General features: G+C 44.8%; 1 protein-coding gene across 1 annotated transcript in view; it reads right to left on the bottom strand.

Moving 5' to 3' along the window:
• GRB2 (growth factor receptor bound protein 2) overlaps positions 1-11,152 on the bottom strand; it is a 66,722-nt gene extending 55,570 nt beyond the window's left edge. Inside the window, exons 1-2 of the mRNA XM_028112865.2 lie at positions 10,954-11,152; positions 3,163-3,377 (exon numbers count right to left, since the gene is read on the bottom strand). Coding sequence (XP_027968666.1) covers positions 3,163-3,240 — 78 coding nt within the window. The 5' untranslated portion in view covers positions 3,241-3,377; positions 10,954-11,152. The remainder of the gene's footprint in view (positions 1-3,162; positions 3,378-10,953) is intronic.
• Positions 11,153-23,941: the final 12,789 nt, after the last annotated feature.

The raw sequence follows: 23,941 nt of genomic DNA, 5'->3' as shown, positions 1-23,941 counted from the left end.
GCAGTTAGTGCCAGACAAGTAGAAGACACTGAGATGATCCACTGTTGGTTCTTTTCTAGAATTAAAGGTCTGCCTTGATAGAAAACAGCTGGCGGCTCTTGAATGCAATAAATACAGGTTTGAGAGCTCAAAATGGTCTCTTAATTTGTACACAGCACTGTCTGAAGTATGGGTATATAAGCCCCTAAACAGATTCGACTTTAAGGTAAGTTCAGATGTATGCTGTGCTCTAAGGTAGAGAATTTAGAGGCCTGGTTTGGTGGAGAACCCCTGGAACTATCTGAAGCCTACAGTACAACGGCAGGGAAATTTAGGTTCATTTTGGCCATGCAAGGTTGAAACCTCTGACAGAAGAGCAACTCCTTCCATTTCTCTGCCCCAATGCCCTTCTCCTCCTCCCCTCCAAAAAACACACGCTTTTGTAAGAGGAACAGTAACAAAGGCAGATACACTGAAGCATTCAGTTCTATTTTAGGCTTCCAGTAAAATGTTTTTATTTTTCTCTCTTTTCTCAGGGCAGCACAAGTCAATGTGTAGATGGAAAGTAAGCAAGCGGCCTGCTGGAAGATGGGGTCCACATTAACCAAATTTAACCAGGAGCTCCAAGACAGTGAGAAGAGTAAATCCCTCTCAACTCTAGTCAGAGGTAGAGCACCAAGCCCCTTGCTACTGCATTATCTTCAAATAAAATGCATTCAGTACCCACGTGTACATGCCCCCCCTTATCGAGAGAGAGCAAATATAGCCCTATTTCAATCAAGTCAAACTGGTCAATGCTATTCCAGCCACTTCTAAACATGTTTTGGCTCACAGCTAACATCCTAAAGAGCTATCAAATCAAATCAAAGCCACGCAAATGAAACCAGTTACTCCTTGAACAATCAAATGAAGGAAACACAGCTTTTTAAAATAACAGCTCTTAAGACAAAGCAATGTCCCTCCTTTTCACTCAGCTGTTTCACAAAATTTCGAGACAAAGGGCAAGTACTCTACCGTCACTTTTTTTTTTTTTGGAGTAAAGCCACAAGATTACTAATAAATAGCTAACGGTCGGTCACCATTCAAAAGTAATAATGACATTATGACTTCATATGCCAGTTATCTACCAAATTGGAAAGAACCAAATATATGCACTTTTCTCTTCCCAAAGAAAATCTGGAAGTAAATGTGAACCCTCTGGAAGTAAATGTGAACACTCTGACTCACTTTCTCTCCCATCAGAACAATTTCTGGGGGAATGTTAAACAGTATCATCTTCTCTAATTATAGGATGGGAGAGAAAGGTTTCACACTTGTTCAAGAATTTGCCAATTTAAGTTGGAGAACTTATGAGATGCTCATGGTCTAGGTCTAGGATAAACTTCAGTGGTAACAGGGAAGGTTCTTGCCTAAAAATTATTAAAAATAGAGCTCAAATTCTTAGTTTCGTTTTGTTGCTTTAGTGCTAAATACATAATGGGATAAACTTAGAGAAAAATATGAACTACCAGGCTTCCAGATTCAAGTTTCTTGAGTGAGCTTAATGGAGAAACCCAAGTTTGCATTGCAGGGGGGGGGAACTGTTCCCACAAGATTTTTGTAGAGGCTACAGATGTGAGTACCTGAGCAGCCAATCTTTTTTTAAAATTTTATTATAGTTAACATACAGTGTTATATTAGTTTCAGGTGTACAATATTGGAGTAGCCAATCTTATGATACCATGACTGTTTATCTGCTGAAAACAGTAATCACCTATGGAAACATCAAATTACTCCTCTGTACACCAACGACAGAGAGTAATTTAACAGTCTAAGTTTGCTCCCTTGCTCTGACTTCTAGCTAAAAAAACAGAAACAGAAAACGTATGTTGCTCTAAAACCTACAGCTGGTTCTGTCTGCTTTCTGACACTTCAGTGCTGACTTTGAGAATATCCTCGGGAAGCTTGGCATCACAAGAACAGCTCTGAAAAAAACACTTTCCTTCCCCTTAAAGGACTCTTCAATATTGCCTTCTAGGAAGTACAACCTACATTTCTAACATCAACACACTTCAGAGTGGAACTCTATGTCTCAGGCAAGGAGAGCAAAATAGTAACTACCCACAGGTCGGCAAGACTCAAAAAAGGGGGAAAAATCAGCGGTCTTTTTATAGGGGACCACATTTCTACATTTCCACTTTCTTTCTCTTTGTGAAATTTTAATAATTTCACTCAGGGGTAGTAAACAAATGCGTGGCAAACTCTCAACCATCAGACTACAAACGCCTCTAAGAAAAAATGTCAGAACTTGAGAGGCCGTGAACATGGAATATGCAAATGCTAAACTTCAGGTTCTCCTCCTGCAGAGCTGACACATTATTCGATAACACCCACCCTTGTAAAAATAAATTACATATCCAAAAGGGCAAGCTGCTGCCGTCAATTGGGTAAACAACATAATTACCATGTGTCAGGTGGAAAGCGAATCCTCAAGTAAATAGTTTGGGCTCAGAATGAGCTGCAAACTGGAAAGCAGCTTATTTTTAAACTGTCAGCAGGTTTCTTTTGTGCAATTAGAGTGTAATACAGGGTAATTGCTCAAGTTTCTTTTAAGAAAATCGCCATCTGACTCGTACAACAGCAAGATGAACCTTAGGATTTAGAACTCCACTACTTTTTTCACAAAGAATTAAAAGACACTGAGGTTCTTTAATGAGTTTTGGCATATACTTCTAACCACCTCTCTAAACTAGAGGAAATTCATTTCTAACCAACTAGCATCAGGTTCTGGATTGCAAAAATCTTTTGACCAGGTAAAGTAAGACTAATTGAGTGCTTTTACATAAATACTTCAAGTTTAAGACTTTAAAAAAAAAAAAACCCAATGCTTAATAAGACTACAAGGTCAGTCTACTCATACACTCATGCTGCTTTGACTTTACTTGAATTACCAACAAGCAATAGAAATACTCGAGGCATTCACACAAAGGCAGTTAAAGACCATACATCACACCAACCCTCTTAAGTCATATTTAATATTCCACTCAGCATCTCTGTCAGCTATCCAGAGCCCGCCCCACGGTAAATGGGAAAAGTGGGCAATAAGAAAGGACGAGCTTGCCTTCTTTGTGTGTTATCAGGGCAAACGAAGGTAGGTGAGTACAAGAGGAGGCCATCTCAGCATTTGCGTGGCATCACACTTACCTTGAGGATGTCCCCCCTTTTGAAGCTCAGCTCGTCGTCAGCGGTAGCTTTGAAGTCATATTTGGCGATGGCTTCCATTCTGAGCGCTGCTCAGGGCTCAGCAGCCTGAAGCCGGGGGAAGGGAGTCTTCCCTGCCGAAGCCACCCAGCGCTCTGGGCTCAGCCTCGCCGCTCTCCCGGGACTCGCTCGTGCACTCCGGGACACACAATGCCACCCTGAATCACAAGAGGGATGGGTGAGAGAAGTGGCCAGCACCGAAGGCAGCCCCGCCCTGCCGATCGGCCTGCCGCCCCAGCCCCCACGCCCCCTGGCTTGGCCTGGCTCGGCCCGCCTCCCTCGCTCGCAGGCAGGAGCCCCGATCGCCTCCTTCCTCTTCGCAGTCTCAGCCCCCAGGCGACTGACAGCCCCGCCGGCCAATGGCGGCCGCCGTTCGAGCTATTCCAAGAACACACTTCCTCTTCCTTCCCGCTGGGTGTGCGCGGTGTGCAGGAACCGGCTGGAGACCCGCTCAGTCTCCGCCTTTCCTCCCTCGCCCCTTACGCTCTCTGCTCCTCCAGCCCGAAATGCAGCCCAAAGAGAGGCCTCGCCCTGGGGATGGCACCCCGCTTTTCTCAGTAGCCCGGGCCCATTTCCTTCCTTTCTCCCTGCCAAGCTTTCTGGTCTTCTGAAAACGTTGGGTCCCCTATCCAGTCAAAAGCAAGCAATTCCGGCTTTGGTCCTGAGCTGCTTGAACTGTTCTCAGAAACTAACCCTTGGTCCGCTCCTAGGAAAGCAGGAGAAAGTGAACCTCGGCACTCCTTTAAATTCAATTTGCTATTCTGAGCAAGGCAGCTCTCCCTCTATCACTTCCAAACTGTGATCAGCAAGCTCAGGTAACCAGAAAGAGGAGATCCAGCCTCAGAGCCTTTTGTTGGTGAAGACCTGCTCTTGCCTAAGGCACCCTTCTCCTCTGAACACCCCCAAGACTTTGAAGTCCCAATAGCCCTTGAAATAGATGTCCAGGGTTCAGCATTTCCAGAAGCAGCCTCCACATTATTTCCAACTACCCTAGGGAGCAAAGCTGAAGTCCTAACTACACTTGAAAGGAATCCGTTTTTCAGAATCTGAGCTGCCAGATGCCTTATCTGGAGAAAGTGCAGGGAGATGGTGCCAGTAAATCAAACAGAAGCCTCTCACAGTTACCCTGACAACAGCTGCTTTTCTCAGAGCCAGAGGGGTTCTAAAATGAACCAAATTGCATTTTGCAGGTAAAGATTCTGTAAAAACCCTTAGGTAGTGTACTACGTGACGGTGAGCTGTGGGCATACCATCTCCAGCCCCGGACACGGACATAATCTAGACCTCTGCCTAAGGAAAGGAAAATAAAGTCCCATTCTTGTTTTCAGTTAGTGTTTTCATACAGGCTAAATAAAAGCAGAAAACAACACTGACAGTGGCAGAATGGGGACAGATTATTTATAGTGACATGCTTCTTGGATAATTACCACCTAGCAAAAAGCTCATCTGAGGGGCACGGGTGATTATTCTTTTGTTCTAAAGTTAACAATTGGGGCATTAATCAAGCATAGCTGCAAATGGACTAAGCAGTAAACCAGCTGGGAATATTAAGATAAGAAGGAAATGAGTGTTACCAAGGAGGGAAGAAATCACCCTGTAATAAAAAGTCCTTCGGTCAAATTCTGAAAGCCAAACATTCTACCGCAGGTAAACTAATCAGCCAAACCAATGTTTATTCTATCAGGCCATACCTATGATATCCCATGTGCAGCTGGCTCTAAAAGAGGGAAGACAGAGCTCTAGCAAATATAAAAAATATATATATATGAAGATTAGTCTGAGTATTTATTTTAAATTTTAAGTGATCTCTACACCCAACATGGGGCTCAAACTCACAACCCCAAGATCTAGTCCCATGCTCTCTCGACTGAGCCAGCCAAGCACCCCTCAGAGTATTTTTGTGTGTCCTTAAACACCCTTATTCTCTCTATAGTTGCTTTTTTAATCAAACTAATCCATGTATATAATTTTGAAAGTCATCGCTTTTAAAAGGCTTATAAAAAAGGGGAGGCAGTTCCTCACCCCAACACCTACCAGCAACCACCCTCAATTTTATTTTTAGGTTTCTCTTTGTATTTACTTACAATATTTCTAAATGATATGCTTTTGCTGCTGTTTCTTAGTTTATTCCAGCCACGACCTATCACTTGCAACACGTTCACCTCTGCCAGCTTCCCCTTGCCCCTTCCTGTAATACCATGTATTCTGGTTTAAGCAGTTTCACATTACAAAATATTCTTCACTGCTGATTTAAATATATTACAAGCAACCTTCCTTTCTAGTACAATCCTTTACTTTTTCCTGGCATTAATAACTGCTTTTCCTTTTTTGCCTTCTTTCCAATGTGTGTACCTATTTTTATTTTGTTGCAAATGCTCCAAGATCTCTGCTACATGCCTGTCAATACTTTCAATATTTTCTACCTGACCAGGTCATTTATTTTAATTGGCCTCCAGGGCTGATTGTTGGGACTATGTATCAATGATGGGAAGCTGAACTGAGCAGATCTAACAAAGATAAGGACTTTCATTTTTGAAAAACAGAAATCAGAAACTCAAAGTGTTGTCACTGTCAAGGTAGTTATGTTGTAACAGCATAAATTTCTAGGTCATCGGGATTTCAGACAACTGCAGTGTAACTGAACTGCTACAGCATAAAAATCAAGACAGTTTTCAACACTGGGTTTTCCTGTGACCCAACTCATCTACCATAGGACTCCTAGAGAGAGCATAAACAGACACTCTTGAAAATCACGTTTCAAGTAACTACTGCTTTGTGAGATACAGTTTGAGAGAAATGAAAACCAGGCACAATCGATACTTCTTCGACTATGCCAAATAAAAATTAGCAGCTCATGGAGAAAACCTGAAGGGCTCAGCTTCTCAGGCTAGCCACAGAAAAGAACACACAGGCTAAAGGAATTCAAAAGGATGTGTTTCATTAAAGGCAAAAACAAAAACAACCAACAACAAACCCACAAAAAAACGATCTCATACACAACACTAATTACCAAAAGAAGAAAACTGAAAGTGGATGCAATGTATAATGATTTTAATGGAGAAAATGGGTTGAGAGTTCATTTAACACTGAACTCTAATGAGAATGTTAAGCTGTTCCAGCATACACCCTGCAGTCTATCACAGGCAGCAAATTTTAAGAACACAAGTGCTGGGGCGCCTGGGTGGCTCTGGCTCGGTGCGTTGAGCATCTGCCTTCGGCTCAGGTCCTGATCCTGTAGGATCAAGCCCCACATCAGGATCCCTGCGCTCCTGGGGGTGCGTGCTTCTCCCTCTCCCTCTGCCTGCCACTCCCCCTGCTTGTGCTCTCTATCCAAGTGAAGAAATAAAATCTTAAAAAAAAAAAAACCCACAAGTGCAGCCTGAATTGTTCATTTCAAGCAATGTGCATTGAATCCTAAAATGTAGTCCCCTAAAGGTATTTGTAGGACTTTATTTTCTTTCTTCCATTTAACTCTTTTCTTCCCAAAATTTACAGAAAATAAAATACACAACACTCACTGGGCAATATAGCTTAGTGTCTGCATGGTCTTTAAAAGCAGGCTGACCGGGGTTCAGGTAATGACCTTGATGCTTACCAGCTATAATTTTGGGCAAGCCTTTTAAACAAGCCCCATTTCTCATCTGTAAAATGGGGATATTATCACCTACTTTATAAGATTCACTCATTATTAGGTAATACAGGAAATATACGTGAAGTGCTTTGAATAGGGCCTTGACATTAAGTTACTCAAGGTAAGTTAAAATATGATTCTACTTAAAACATAAGATGTTCAATTTCACTGTTAAAAACTGCAAATTAAAACAAGATTTCCTTCACCTACTAATTGGCAAATTTTTTAAAGGTTTATAATACTTAGCCTCTGCAATACTCTGGGTGAACACACTCTGATTCTTTACCCAGTGTTCATCCATTTAACATTTTGAGCAGCTACTATATGCCTGACAATGTGCTTGGTACTGTAGTATAGTAATAAAACCTTCACAGAGCCCACACTGCAGCAGGGAATTAATCAGTTCAATTTTTCTGGAAAGTAATTTTATAGTAGTATGTTGTAATATAGTAATTTTATGTTGACAATTTTAAAATACAAATCCTTGAAAAAGCAATTCCAATTCCTAGATTTATCTCACTGAAATAATGACAAATACCATGTGCCAAATACATATATATACACCTGATCAATATCCATGAGAATATCTATGGAATATCTTTCTATATAAATACCAAGAGATGCTATCAAGTTAAAAACAAAAATGCCGAAAAATTAGTTTATCCCAGTTCCATAAAGCAAAATAGTATTTATCAGTGTGTGCTAAAGAAAAAAACCCAAAAGATTAACAATGGTTATCTCTAGGAGCAAGATCACAAAATACTTTCACTTTTTTTTTTTAAAGATTATATTTATTTGAGAGAGAGAGTAAGCGACAGAGAGAGTGCCCACACAAGCCGCTGGGCAGGGAGCCTGATGCCGCGACTTGATCCCAGCACCCTGGGATCATGACCTGAGCCAAAGGCAGATGCTCAACCCACTGAGCCACCCAGGCACCCCAATATTTTTTCTTTCTGCACTACACACCTCAATGGTATTTTCATCACTACTTTTGTAGTTAGAAAAAACAAACACTAAATAATCTTACTGGAGCTCTGGAGTTAGACCTGAATTCAATTGTCCCATTACCACTAGATGGGTGAACCTATATTCCCTAAATCCTAGTTTCCCTCAGCTGGAAAATGGGGATAATAACGCATGTACCTGATAGGACATTTTGATGATTAAGAGATAGCACATATAAAGGCCTTGGAGTGGAGTAAAGGCGGTGGAGTCTCTGGCACAAAGTACTAAGAAGTGTTAACTGGCCGGCATCACCAGCACCTTTTCAAGTACCAGTCCATATGTTCCTACGTTGTCCATCTTCTTCCATCTACATACAAACTCAGAAGAGCTTTCTGGTAGGCAAATTAACAGCCCTATTAAATATAAACTTTAAAATTAAATTGCTCCACATCAGAGTCCTAACAATGCTCAAATATTTACACATACAAAGACTAATCACATGTATCGTCACTTATTCTCTTAGGCTTTTAAATATTTACTCCACATACAGAAAGTGTAATTTAAGTTGACTAATTTAAAACCACATTCCAGCCCCATTATTTTACAGCTGCATTCTGTAACAGCAGTTTGGGTCCTTGAACTAGTTGCATCAAAATCATTCCATTCAGAGACTGATTCACTGTGGGGTGCCTTCTGGAGTTCTGCAATGTAGTGGCCTTAGGCCCAGAGCCTGAAATAAGATTCACAGGTAATTCCTCTGCATGCTAAATTTTAAGAATCACTGCTGTACTAGAAAGGTGCTTAACCAGATTTTAACTTTGCATTCCAGATAATGCACTACAATGTCTTTGAATAAAATGAAAATAATGCATATTCACTTGGCTCAACTAGGAAAAAGCCAACTTTAACAAATAAAACCAAGGGCTCTCAATAGTCTTTCAGTAGTGCCAGAAAGCTTTTTTTTTAATTAAGCAAGTAACTATTAATTTCTCTCAGGAGAGCACGGTGGGTCTCTAGTCTGTATTACTTAATTTCTCGAAAATCTATTACTCTTCTGTTCTAGGTAACAATCAGAACCGCTGCTGCACAACAGGCAACATAACAGGATTTTTCTCAGAAAAACTGCTAAGTACCATGAACTAGTAGTATTTAAAACCTAGCAACCCCTCAAATCTGAATATACTTGCTAAGGAAGTAAACTGCCTCAAGCATTTATTTTTTTAAAGATTTTATTTATTTATTTGAGAGAGAGAATAAGATAGAGAGAGAGAGAGAGCACGAGAGGGAAGAGGGTCAGAGGGAGAAGCAGACTCCCTGCTGAGCAGGGAGCCCGATGCGGGACTCGATCCTGGGACTCCAGGATCATGACCTGAGCCGAAGGCAGTCGCTTAACCAACTGAGCCACCCAGGCGCCCTGCCTCAAGCATTTAAATGCTTGCTTTTAGTATCAAAGAAAACCGATTATATTTTTTAAGAATTCAGAAAATTTTGAACAAGGGAAGAGCAATGGAACACATAAAGTTACTTCTTTCTATGGAAAGGACTCCAACAACATAACAAAGTTGCCTGATTAAAAGAACCCTGGTAAAGAATAAATTCATACTGTCACAACGGGCAAGTTTTAATTCATCAGTGGTCTAAATAAATTCTATTCCCTCAAATATTTCATGTTATCTTAATTCTATTGTAATATAGGTCTATGGTTGGTTTTGTTTTTTAACATGAGCCACTCCCACTAAAAGCCAAAAGATAAGTCATAAAAGCCCCAAATTGACCCAATCTTCCTTAACTAATGTAAGAGAGACACAGGGAGAAAAGTGTAAGCAGGCACAAAAGCACAATGTTAAAATGAAGAAAACAACCAAAACACAAATAACACAAGCAAGCTACACTTGTGACCCAGTGGCAGTATTGATTACTTACGGATGAATTCAATCCTTTGAGCCTCCCAGTTCCCAGGGGGAGAACTTAAAAGTCTCGCATGGCTCTCTGGCAACTCTTCTGGCTGACTGAAGGAACACAGTGGACGCTTCAAAGTGAAGGATAAAGCAGGAAAGAGGGTACTTCCCCGGAGAGAAAACGGAATCTTTAAATGAGGGAGAAGACGAATTGCACCAAAGGGCAGAAACCTCGAAAAATTATGCCGAAGAGGGGACAAAAAGGAGGAAGGGGAAGTAGATTAGAAAAGAGGGGGGGTGGAGGGATGGGCAAGTGACTTGCATTACACAAGTAAGCATTTAGTGTCCTCAGTGAAAATAGAAGTAGATAGAAAGGGAAGGCAACTGCTGGAGAAGTATAGCGAAAGAGAGACAGGAAAGCCAAAGACATATGCTAACTTCTTTCATGTGTCTTTCAGACTCTTTTCTGAGTCAACAGGACCAAAAGATAGATGTCGAGTGCACTTCGGCTCCTCTGCAAATCCTACTTTCATAATGACTCCCTAAACAAGCTGTAACTCATGTGGCTTATATGGAGAGCGTTGCAAATGAAAAATACCAGTGCTTTTCTATCCCTCGCACTGAAATCTTTCCCCGGAGCATTCCAACCAACTGCTGCTTATTGTTCTTTTACAAGTATTTTTCAGAGTAGCTTCAAAAAAGAAAAAGAAAAACTAGACATCTCGACTGGCTCCGGCAGCAAAGGTTCTAACTCACGGTATTCATAGGGTCGGTGGGTTCCCTCCCCAAATTCGGCCCAATGACACCAGGAGATGGTGACGTGGTGGCCGTGCAGGTCGCAAGAGCATCAATCACCACATTTGCAGCCGCTGCGAATCCCCCGCCTCCCGGCCAAGTCAGACTGACTCACAGAATGAGTACCCAGGGCTCCCCGGCTTCTCCCGACCCCTCTGCGCAAACCCTCCGGAAGAAAGGGTGAAACTTAATGAGGCGCACCCGGCCTCCTGCCCTGGGGTCCGGGGCTCCACACCGAGCTAAGGGCTGGGGGAGAACGGTCCCCAGGAAGGAAGCTCCCCAAAAGGGGAAACGCGGAGCCCGGGAGCCCCGGGGACTCCGTCCCCCGCCCCAGGCCTCGCCGCCCCGACCCCGAGCCCCGGCAGCCCTCGGTAGGCTGGGCCCGGTCCCCGCAGGCCGACTCCCGCTGCCGAGCGAGGGGGGAAGAGGCACCGGAGCAGCGCCGCCGCCGCCGGCCGCACTCACCGTGGCGCAGCTGCTCCGCTCCGCGCCCGGCCGGCCCCTCTGCAGCGGTGCGAGCGGCCGCCGACCGCGCTGCTGCTCCCCGACGGCAGCGCCTGTTCCCGCCGCCCTTGCCGCCTCACTCTTCGTCGCCGCTGCCGCCGCCGCTGCCGCCGCCGCTGCCGCCGCCGCCGCCCGCTCGCCGAAGCAGCACAGCCTCCTGGCTTCCGCTCCTCGTCTGGGTCCCGCGAGAACTTCCTCGCGCGGCCCCGCCCCGCCCCGCCCCGCCCCCGCGAGACTTCCCCCGGCGGAAAAGGCCCAGAGCGCAAGCGCTCCTCCTCCGCCCGGGCCCCGCAGGTAGCCACCATCTAGATGTCAAAGCGCGTGCGCCAGACCGCCCCGGAGCAGGTGGCACCGACATCGCTCCGCCTCCGGGTCGCTGTAACCCTTTCTGTGCCAAGGCGGGTAAATTACAGCTTAGTCCTGAAGGAGTTAACTCTTCACCACACCCTAATCACTTCCCTTCTCCTGCCACCAAACCGAGGCAGTTGCGGGGGGCGGGGGTGGGGATGCGGGAATCTCCCTCCATCCTGAAACACTCCAAATAGAGGACCAGCTTTTGAAATACTTGAGAATATGGTCCAAACGGCCCTGTTAGCGGAATTGACATATTCTTCGCTCATTGATCTAATCAAGTGCCTAATACGTGCTAATCATAGGTATATAGGTATAGGTGTTGAGTATAGAAAGTACAATGATGAAGGGATATCCTGGCCCTCAAGCAATTCACGATCTAGAGGAGCGGAAGAAAAGTAAAAAAAAAAAAAAAAAAAAGCCATACGCAATGTTAGAATTATTTGGGGGAAATGCTGAGGAAGCTAAAAAAGATGGGAGGAAGGACCGCTACTCTGCCCATCTCAGAATAGCCTTCCCAGAGAAGGTGATGATGACGTCTGAGCTGAGTCTTGGAAGAGGAGGAGGAGTTCACTAGACAGAGAAGTCGGGGTAAGGGCGCTCCAGGCGAAGGGAACGCACGCATGTACAAAGGAACGGAGGTGTGAGAGAGTCATGTTCTGTGTAATGCTAAGTAGTTCGATTCTTGTACCAGGCGGGTGAGTTCGAGGGAGCGGCAGATGAGGCTTGAAGATGTAACTCCTATTTTTCAGTTCCAAAAGCTCTTTCCAATTAAAGAGAGCAGAACGTATCTAATGGTAATGTGCTCCCTGGAAGCCAACAAAACAGTGCTGAGATGAGAATAACCGAACATCTGATTCTATAGAGAAAAGAAGCCATTGAAATAAGGGAAATGAGTTGTTCTGTCACCAAGCATTTATTGAGCACCAGCTGCATGGAAGGTATACGCAAGGTAATAGATGAACCCACCAAAGCCTCCGCTGTCAGCAGTTTGTAATCCAGAGGAGAGTCGTCTAGTCCGCAAGGCAAAACAGTTGGTGTTAAGTCCCACTGAATTGCACACAGGACTGCAGAGGAGGGAGCCAGTTACTTGGTGCTCAGGTAATCAGGGAGGACTTTTTATTTGAACTCCAACCTGGAAGCAGGGAGGAAAGAGTGACGGAATTAGCCAATATTTCAGATTGCCCAGATTTTAGGATTTGGGGTGGGGTGGGAAGTAATGAGAGACAAGACCAATGTATGGCTTAGGGTTCATGGTCAAGTGATTAGCAACCTCTGAAGGTTTTTGAGCAGGACATGTCCAATATGTAGTGAAAATAATAAGAGGACTATCTATTTACCACCTGAAGTGCATAGCGTTTCTAGAGGGTGGATAATAAATATCCCCATTTACAGATTCAGAAACTGAGGCTTAGAGAGCTTACTGACCTGACCCAAGGAAACCCAAGTACAGTAGACCCAAGACTCGAACCTAGGACTATCTTGTTCTAAAATCCATATTTTTCCCACTCTGATACTTTATAATTACTTTGTAATTCTAGAATCGTAGCCAGAAAAAAATCAAAATGGAAGGGAAGGACCTAGCTCCTGAGCAGAGAGGAGGAGGAAGTGAGGGAAGAGTTGGAATTCTTTGTTTTGAGTGGGGGGAACAACAGAGAAGTTTGCCCGCTAAAGGGAGTAGCTACCTGGGCAGGGGTGGGGTGATGCAGGGAGAAGGCAGGGAAGGAGAGGATGATGTCCGATTTTGGACATGTAGAATTCATCATTCTAGGAGACATGCAGGTGGAAATATCAGTATGCTGTTGAAGAGCTCAGTGTATTCATTCATCTCCCCACAACATCAACTGAGCATCTACTTTGTAGAGAATAGGATGACCTGTCACAGAGCTTGCAGCCTACAGGGGAACATACCATTGAGATTATGACATTTGCAGTATTGGCAGCTTTGGGAGCATAGAGCAGGGGACCTCACCTAGTCCAGGATCAGGGAAGGCTGAGGAGGAATGTTTGAGACTCTAGGTAGCCCAAGAGGAAAAGAGTATTCTAAGAGAGGGCACAGCATGTACAAAGGCCAGACAGTAAGAAAGGACTCAAGGAAGCCATTTATAACTGGGATGAAGAAGAATGTGGTGAGTGGATAAGGCATTTGGAGAGGCTCATGCAGGGCCTTTTCAGTCTGCTAAAAACTAGGCACTTCATCCTATAGGCACACCATCCTATGGGGGGGGGTGGGGGGCAGGCACAGTCAGATTTTCATCTTCAAAGTACTTTATCACTCTGGCTACAGAGGAAAATCAATGGGAACTAAGATATTTATCATCCACAAAACACTATCTCAAATCCTTTGTAAGAACTTTATGGATCTGGCCCCTGCCTGAAACCCCACTCTCTGTCTCTAGCCAACACACACTCCACCAAAACTAAACCACTGTGGTTTCCAGAAGGTACCGTAATCTTTGGAGCATCCATATCTTGGTATATGCAGTTTCCTCTGCTCAGCTGTCCTCCTGCCCCCCCTCCTTTTTAGGTACCCAAGCCAGTTTTAGGGTTTCTTCTCCCAAATTCCCACTATACCTCAATCTCATTGCAGCCTTATTTGTTCAAAACCTTCCTTCTAATGTTCTACACTCTCTCAGAGAAACAGGACCATACTTTACACATTTGTATTCCCAGCCCCCAGCACAGTGCATAGAGTGAATAAATGGATGCCTGGAGAATAAATAACAGAAGTTGACTCAAGATAAAGATGTGGTTGCTTTTTTGTGCCACGTGATATTTGAAGCTAAGGAAGTGGGTGAGATCTCAGAAGAGTATAGATGCCTAAGAGAACAGGGGGAAAAAATAAGCACTTCCTTTTAAAATGCAGCATTTTAAAGAGTCTGATAAAACAGACTCTGAGTATGTCTATGCAAAAATATATGCTTATGGCCAGATTTGTAAGGGAACATTTAAAAGTAAAAACAATTGTCTTGAAATGGAGCAATTGTGGATGATGCATGTGTATATATATATATAAACCAACAAAATACCAAAACCTTCAACATTTGTTACATTGCCTTTTCTATAAAAAATTCTTTTCTGCAGACAGACTCAGAAACTTGAGAGAACGTTGCCCAAGATCATTCTATGTAGAGAGAAACACACACACACACACACACACACACACACACACACACACACACACACACACACTAGAGGCAATATTTTGAGTGTGTGTGGCTAATGTTAAATCACAAAATGGTACTGGAGTAAGAGGCAATTTGCAAAGTCAAAGTCACATCCTGGCATGAAAACCTGCTGTAACTGTAGCAGAACTTGCTGATAACAAACAGGCCACATCAGTCACTTCAGAATGCACAAATTAATCACCCAAAAGTCTCTCCTTTTGGTTGGGGTTTGCGGTTATTTTTAGTCGACGGAAAAGGGTTTCTCCCTTTGCTTTCTGTGCATTGCGGTGCTGCCGCCTGCCGGTAAGAACTGGACATTACCCTGGCATTTAGTGAGCCTCCAGAGCCCATAAAAAACTGGCCCAGCCGCTGACATCCTCCCTTCGGAGCAGCCTCCAGCTGGTCTCAGGCACATTTCTGAGCTTTTCTGTAGTGGGAAAGAGTCAGACAACCAGTGACAACCTAAACTTGGTCTTTGAAATCCTACTGACACGTGCTCAGTTGATCTTGGAAGTTCTCATCTTAGAATTTCCTTTGGTTAAGTCACGAGCCAAAGATTCGTCTGCTTCTCAAGCTTTGAAGGGGGCCTCTGATGTTGAGCCGACCAGGCGGACACCTAGTCCTGCGACTTCTCTTCCTCTGTCTCCTGACTCCATTTCTATCACCTAACCTGGTCCACATCACCATCATTTCTGGGAGGCGTCCCCAGCCTGCTCACTGATGATCCTGCCCCACTTCCAAATCATTATCTACACTGAAGCCAGAGTGGGCTTTCTAAACTACAAATTGAATTGAGGTCACAGATAAGGTCCAAAGTCCTTAGCATGCCCCAAATGGCCCTCTATGGCTGGCCTTTTGTCTCCACGCTTCTGTATGACCTGCAGTTTCCTGAATAACTCTACAGTTCTCTTATTTCCACAGCCTCCTCTTCCTGCCTTCCCCATCATCACCTGGGTCCTATCTGTCCTTTAATACTCAACTCAGGTGCCACCCCCACCAGGAAGCCTCCCATGATGCTCTGGCCCCAGAGCTCTGGTGCCTTGTCACCATATTCTTAAGACCATATGTTGGCCATCAACTTACTTGTCCTTCTCCCCTTTAGACTATGAGTCCCTCAAGAACAGGTGCCATGCCTTGTTTTTCTTGGCTCCCCAAATAAAGCCCGACTCGAAATAATATGATCCAGCATGATAAGTGCTCTAGGAGCACGGGGACTCAGTGTTAAGGGAACCCAGGAGAGAGAGAGAAACTGGGGATAGAGAGTCCAAGAAACCTTCATGGAGAAGGTGGTAACTGAGTTGTCTTGAAGAACAGCTTGCATTCCATTAGGTAGAATCAGTGGAGGCCCCTCTGGACCAAAGAGGAAGTTTTTAAGATGGAGAAAAGGGCCAAAAGTTATTTTCTAATGTTCTCACATTTTATTTATTTATTTATTTGACAGAGAGAGACAGTGAGAGAGGGAACACAAGCAGGCCGAGTGGGAGAGGGAGAAGCAGGCTCCCCGCGGAGCAGGAAGCCTGACGTGGGGCTCTATCCCAGGACCCTGGGATCATGACCTGAGCCAAAGGCAGATGCCCAACGACTGAGCCACCCAGGCACCCCAAATGTTCTCACATTTTAATACACAAGAGAATCACCTGGGATCTGTATAAATTGCAAATTCTAGTATCCCAGAAATATTCAACTCATTAGGTCTGGGGAGGGCCCAGAAATAAGCATTTAAGGAGTCTCATGCTCTACCAACTGAGCTAGGTGGGCACCCCAGAAATATGCATTTTCAGTAAGCAGCTGCAGTCATCCTTAGGCCGCTCTCCTTTGGACCAGACTTTTAGAGACAACGCTTACTGAATAAGTGAGTCATGGGGATTCTGGGATCTTCCCAGTATGGCCTAGATTACAGGAATCAGAATGTGAATTGCTATGGGCCCGGAGAAATTGGGGACTCACTCCCCTGTGTACTCTCTTGGGATCTTAAGCTGCTTGCAGCGGAGAAATGCCAGGAAAGGCCATTGGTGTGGTCATCATCTGGGTGGGTGGCACTTAGTGCCACAGTACAAATAAAAAAAATAGAAGCGCAGATAAGCAAATGGACTCTGGTTTTGACTGCTCTGTGTAGCAATGCCAGAGTCAAGTTCAGAGGAGGCTGGCGCTCCTCTATTCCTTCTGTTTCAGTCTTCATATCGCTCTTTCATTAGAACACATTCTGTTCATTAAGGAGATGAAATCAGTTCCATTTTGGCTGTGAGCTAAAATGGAACTGATGCATCCTAAGGGTGGAAATTTCCCCACTGCTCCTACGCCTCCAGGAAAGAAGCATTAGCAATTTTAATACAAGGAAGTTTCTCCGATATTGGTTTATTATGTTCTTTTAAAACATTCTACATATGAGACTCTCCCTTTTCTTCTCCTTTAACATTTTTCATTTTTTAAATTTATTTGAGCCTCTGATGTCCTTTTGCCTTTTATTTTTATTTTTATTTTTTAAAGATTTTATTTATTTATTCGACAGAGAGAGACACAGCGAGAGAGGGAACATAAGCAGGGGGAGTGGGAGAGGGAAAAGCAGGCTTCCCGCCAGGCAGGGAGCCCGATGCGGGGCTCGATCCCAGGACCCTGGGATCATGACCTGAGCCAAAGGCAGACACTTAACAACTGAGCCACCCAGGCGTCCCTATTTTTATTTTTTTTATGAACCGAGTTTTCGTTAGACAAATATTACATGAACCCATCACCTCATGAAAGATGAAAATATTAAAGACGAGCTGGAGGTGTTGAGCACCAGGGAAAGTCTAAGGGTTTTGTGCACTTTATCTCATGTAGTCCCCACAATAACCACACGCAGTAGATAATATGACTATGCCTCTTTCATGGATGGGGGAAATTAAGTGTTTCCATAGGGAGGGGTAGCCAACCATGTCCAATGTTGCCAAAGGGGACGAGTAAGCTGAAGACAGAGGCAATCACTGAATTTGGAGATTGTTGGTGAAATGGACAAGAAGAGTCTTGGCAGCAGGGGTGGGGTGAGAGTCTTAATTGGAGGGGTGAAGAACTGGGGGGAAAGAGAGACAATGTAAGTAAGAAAGTGTAGGCAGCAAGGAAGGGCAGCTCTTATAGGAGAGTTTTGCTATAGGAGCCTCTGGCTGGCTCAGCTGGTGGAGTGTGCGGCTCTTGATCTCAGGGTTGTGGGTTTGAGCCCTACGTCGGCTATAGAGATTACTTAAAAAATAAAATCTTAAAAAAAAAAAAAGCTTTGCTATAAAGTCGAGCAAAAAAAAAAAAGGGGCTTTAAGAGGCCAAGGAAGAGATTTTATTTATTTATTTTTAAAAATATTTTCTTTTTTTTTTTAAGATTTTATTTATTTATTTGAGAGGGAGAGAATGAGAGACAGAGAGCATGAGAGGGAAGAGGGTAAGAGGGAGAAGCAGACTCCCTGCCGAGGAGGGAGCCCGACACGCTGAGAGAGGGAACACAAGCAGGGGGAGCAGGAGAGGGAGAGGCAGGCTCCCCGCGGAGCAGGGAGCCCGATGATCCCAGGACCCTGAGATCAGGGCCTGAGCCGAAGGCAGACGTTTAACGACTGAGCCACCCAGGCGCCCCCCCAACGAAGGTATTTTAAATATAGGACCTGTTAGGGCATGCTTTGTATGCTCAAGGGAATTATCAAGTAGAGAGGGAAATTCTGGGATGTAGGAGGGAAGAGGGAATTGGGGAGCAAAGTCCCTGCAGCTCACGGATTTTCGGACAATGAGCAACACAGGTGAGAACAGGTACAGGTGTGTGGCAGTGGTTGTGGGAAGATGCAACCTCTCTCACTGGAGACTTCTAGTCTCTCAGTTAAAAGAGTGAGGTCAACACCTGAGGTGGGGGAGGGAAGAAGGGTGCAGGAAGTTTGTTTGGGTCAGAAGTCATGAAACTGAACTTTTGGACTATGGGGGATGAAATTGATTCAGGAAACATTGCAGGTGTTGCTATGGTCCCACTGGGTTTTGTGGGGTTTTTTGAAGATTTTTTTTTAAGATTTTATTTATTTATTTGAGAGAGAGAGTGAGAGTTCATGAATGGTGGGGAGGGGCAATGGAGAGGGAGAACCAGACTCCCCACCAAGCGCCAAGCGGGGAGGAGCCTGATGTGGGGCTTGATCCCAGGACCCCTTTTTTATTTTTAAAGATTTTATTTATTCATTTGAGACACAGATACAGAGAGAGAGAGAGCATGAGCAGGGGGAGAGGCAGAGGAAGAGGGAGAAGCAGGCTCCCCGCTGAGCCAGGAGCTGGACGCGGGGCTGGATCCCGGGACCCTGGGATCATGACCTGAGCGGAGGGCAGACGCTTAACCATCTGAGCCACCCAGATGCCCCAAGAAGTGTTTAAAATACTAAGAGCCAAGTTCCTGCTCTGGTGCAGCCTACAATCCTGTGGGGGGGGGGGAGGGAAGGTGGAGGACGGATCGGTAAACAAATAAATATTTAACCACAATTTCAGAAGCTTGTTGCAACCATCTAAGTGAGTCTGGACTAGATTGGTGAGTCAGAGGTGGCCAGAGGGGCTGTGGGATGGGCAGGCTTGAGATCTTTACTGCCGGGAGAAGCCACAGGTTGCAGTGAGGGAGCATGGAGACGTGTGGTTGCACGTTGCTGCATCAGAAGGGAGAGGTGAGTGACAGCAGGAAGTCAAAGATGACTCCCGGGCTTCCAGCTTGAGGACAGAAGGACCGACCCAGGAGACACACGGAAGCAAAAGCCGAATTTTGGGCAGAAGTGGTTCTAGTGTTAGCCTTTCTGCTTAGTGACTGTGCCATCTCTGACAGGGGATATGACCTGTTTGTGACTTAATTTTCTCATCTGGAAAAATAAGGATAATGATACATCTCAAAACAGACCTGACACGAAAACGAAGCAAAATTAGGTAATGCATCGTAACAGTGCTGCAAAATATATTTTTTAAGATTTTGTATTTATTTGAGAGAGAGAGAGAGAGGGCAGGCATGAGCAGGGGCAGAGGGAGAGGGAGAAACAGACTCCCCAATGAGCAGGTAGCCCGTTGCGAGGTTCCATCCTGAAAGGCGTCCCTAAAAGGTTTATGATGAAGAAACATCTTGCAGGGGCGCCTGGGTGGCTCAGTCGGTGAGGCGTCTGCCTTCGGCTCAGGTCAGGATCTCAGGGTCCTGGGATCGAGCCCCGAATCGGGCTCCCTGCTCAGCGAGGAGTCTGCTTCTCCCTCTCCCTCTGCCGTTCCCCCTGCTTCTCTCTCTCTCTGACAGATAAATAAATAAAATCTTAAAAAAAAAAAACCAGACATCTAAAAAAAAAAAACCTTTTAACATTCACATCTCAACATTCCCTTTCTGCATCTAACCCCATATGGATCCATTTGCATACTTACTAAAAACTCATCAGGCTGTATCTTTGAGCTCTTGCCTCTTAAGCAGATACACCTATATTCTCAATTTTCCAATGATCTCGAAATGGTTCGTAGATTATCACCATTATATCTCCTATAAAGTCTTTTTTTTTTACCAAAAAATAGTTTTATTAGTGAAATGTGACATGACATCAAGCACTACACCATTTGACAAGACAGCCTTTCATAAGAGAACACCGGCATACAGTCTCTGCCACAAAGCCTCTAGAGAGGAAACATCCCACTGCCACCCTGTAGCTGGGCACATTATACCCCTTGATAGACAGGTGTCTCATTCCAATTCAAGACCCTCACTGCCAGGCCAGGAGGTTGGGCACAGCCAAACATCCGGTGGTTTCATGTTTTACATAAAAGTGTACTTCACAGCTTTAATTAGCAAGTAGAATAACTTCGACTTGCTCATGCTGTCAACCCTACCTGTCATCATCAACCAGAGGGCAATTAGCAAAAGAAGCGAGAAGCTTCTACTGTGACAGGGAGTCCAACATGTCTAAGGTGATTTCTTACATAGGCTAGAATATTGGGCAACTCCCTTTGGCTGCCGGTAGAGGTCCATCTAGACAGGCAAGAGCTTTCCCGTTGAGGCTGTAGCACTAACTGTAAAGGAATGCTGGGTGTTTGGCTCCAAAAATGGATTTGACCTCGCTGTTGCCGGGACTGGCTGCTCTTGAGTGCCAGGAAATGTCGCTTGCCAGGTCCCAGCGATGGAGCGTGGAGGAAATATCCAGTTGCACCCGTGCAATGGAAGCCTGTATTTCCCTGGAACCAAAACAGAAATCAGGAATGAACAAGACTCTCCTATCACCCTTCCTAACCACCAAATTTTTTTTTTTTTAAGATTTTATGTATTATTTGGCAGAGAGAGAGAGAGAGAGTATAAGCAGGGGGAGCGGCAGAGGGAGAAGCAGGCTCCCCGCTGAGCAGAGAGCCTGATGCGGGGCTTGATCCCAGGACCCTGGGATCATGACCTGAGCCGAAGGCAGACGCTTCACCGACTGAGCCACCCAGGGGCCCTAAACCCCCAAATCTTTAACCACAAGTTTCAATCCCTCGTGGTTACTGAAGACCAGAAGTACTTTTTTCCATTTGTTTAATAAACCCCAAAGCTGCACTTTCCCTGCCTTCTTGTGTGAAGGGCAGAACGCTATGGAATTTATTCTCTCTTCTCAAACTTTTTCAGATTTAGATGGTTCAGCAGCAAGTCTTGTGGTGTCCTCCCTCTGGCAAGGATCCTCAGCGTCTGAACATTTTGTCTTAGCCTAAATGTAATAATACATGTAGTGTGTTTAAGTCAGAGCCTGGCCCTCAGTAAGCTCTTAAGAAATGTCCAGTGTTATTATTATTACAGTTATTATGGCATCTGGACCATGACATTAAGATAATTGTCCATCAGGACCGAGAGGAACAAGACTGGTTGCAGGGATTCATTGTCACCCCCAAAGCCCCTCCCAAGGTGGCCAGACAACCTAAACCAGACTGTTCCCAGGAACAACCCTCCCTGAGCAGTCTGACCACAGATGCCCTTTACTGGCTGTGTGTTTTTTTTTAATTTTATTTATTTGAGAGAGAGAGAATGAGAGACAGAGAGCATGAGAGGGAAGAGGGAAGAGGGTCAGAAGGAGAAGCAGACCCCCCGCTGAGCAGGGAGCCTGATGTGGGACTCGATTCCGGGACTCCAGGATCATGACCTGAGCCGAAGGCAGTCGCTTAACCAACTGAGCCACCCAGGCGCCCCCTGGCTGTGTTTTGTATAACGATACAGCTAAGGGTTTTTGGCAACTAGAATAACATCAACTCCATTGCTCCTTTAACACTTCTTGTTATGAGCAATATGATCAAGAAAAGAACCAACTTGAATTGAGTGCCAGCTATGTTTTAGGACCCTGTGCTAGGCACTTGGCACAACTGATCTCATCCAACGAAACTTCAGAGCCTCCAGTCATAAAAACGGTAGGGTGTTGTGAGAATTTGTTAACAGTGTACATTTTCTTGCTTTCTTTAGGCTCATTTTTTTTAAAGATTTTATTTATTTATTTGACAGTGAGAGAGGGAACACAAGCAGGGGGAGTGGGAGAGGGAGAAGCAGGCTTCCCTCCTAACGAGGAGCCCAACGCGGGGCTTGATCCCAGGACCCTGGGATCATGACCTGAGCCGAAGGCAGACGCATAACGACTGAGCCACCCAGGCACCCCTTCTTTAGGCTCATTTTATCTGAAAAATAAGATAGGATTGCTTGTAAATTAATTCTAATGCTTTTAGCTTTTCCAGTTTCTTCTCCCCCCCCCTTCTTCTTCTTTGTGTAGCTGAGTGTTTTATGAGACTTTAACCTGTCATAAAATGTGGGGAAATTTACTGATGCCATCTCTGTTCTCCTGCTCTGAGCTCCAAAGAAATAAAGCGACTCTCTTTTCAAAGTCTTGCTGGCAGACTTTCTGGGGCTAGGAATCAACTCCTGAGCTCCTGAGTCTTGGGCTCTGCTCAAGAATCCACTCCCAAGTTACCACGAGCATTTGGGTTTTAGGAAAATGAAATCTCTACAAGCATCATCATGAGCTCAGATCAATATAAATACCAGGATTGCCCAGAGACCAGAAAGGAGCATCTTTATTCACTCACTCTGATATTTAAGAATGTCAGATGGAGAAAATCTTTTTGTTTTTGTAAAAGTATGCTTCTATACACACAGGCTGAAGATGAATCAGGCAGGCGCCCGGCTTCCAAGGATGCATATGAGATGGATGGATGCATGTGAGAAATGAAAAATAATAAAAAATGAAAAATAAAATATGCCCTATCAGGGGCCCTTCCTGATGGTCTGTGCAGGGAAAGCTCTTCACGAGCCTCTGGCCTGGTTCAGAGGTCATGAAAAGGAGAGCGAGCAGACCTGAACCAGAGGAGTACCTGAGGGGTTAGAAACTGAATGTAAATGGAAGATAAAAGAACTTGGATGGGCTTTCGTTTAGTGCTAAAGGGACAAAATCTCATAAGTGTCTTCAAGCACCCAGAAGATGATCACCGCCGTTTTCCTTAATTAGTGGATACCAGACAAATTCCAGCTCAGTGAATTCAGGTTAGATCCAAGTGGGAACTTTCTGACATAGGGTTAAGTACTGGAATGTGTTACCGAGGTCACAAAATCTCTTTCAATTAGGGTGATTAAATACCCATTTGCTTGACGGAAGATTGAAGGCAAGTGAGTGAGCTCTTTTAGCTCTATATATACACCCAGTTACCCTGCTAACAGTGTGGCAACAAATAGCCCTGTTTATCCAATAAACAGGTGCATCTTAGGACTCGGGCAGGTTTAAATTTACCGAGTAGATCATGGATAAATATAAGATCTGTGGATTTTATGGAATAGACACTGGACTCCAGCAGCCCAGAGACAGAATGCAGTAAGGGATCCCTGCTCATCTCACACGGCCTCTGCTCATTGTCTTCTCGGACCTGCCTTCGGACCCCCAAGCAGCTGAGGGCAAAGCTATGCAACCTCAAGTATCTCTGCCCAGGAGGAAAGCAGAGAACCTAAGCCTCGCGGGAATGTCGGCAATGTGGGCTTGGCAAATGGGGAATGTCGGGAATGAGTTCACAGTCCAGAGTTCAGATCTCACAGTGTGGCTTTGCCCTGCCCTGACATCCTCCATCGCAGATGAGGGGCTCTCTGTTTTGGGAGCTATGAATCCCAACACTTTTCTGAGCCCATGTGTCTTATTATAGCTGGAAAGACTTTATCCTGTCTAGCCCAGGCTGCAGAGGACTAGCCATGCTGTCAAAATACTCCCTAAATGCGGGATCCAGCAAGACCATACAGACAGTTGTCTTTCTTATCAAGCTGTTCTGCCTGATGTTTAGCAAGTCATCCCATCACAGTGCTCATCAAAACGAATTTCCCTCACCTGGGACACCTGGCTGGCTCAGTGGGTGGAACGTGCGACTCTTGATCTTGGGGTTGTGAGTTCAAGCCCCATGTTGGGTGTAGAGGTTACTTAGAGAAAAATAAAAATTTCAGG

Source organism: Eumetopias jubatus, unplaced genomic scaffold (assembly GCF_037043125.1).
Source record: "Eumetopias jubatus isolate StellerSeaLion01/CBP00866 unplaced genomic scaffold, mEumJub1_p1.0 scaffold_10, whole genome shotgun sequence".
NCBI classification, from domain to species: domain Eukaryota; kingdom Metazoa; phylum Chordata; class Mammalia; order Carnivora; family Otariidae; genus Eumetopias; species Eumetopias jubatus.
This window is presented reverse-complemented; position numbering and strand designations above follow the sequence as displayed.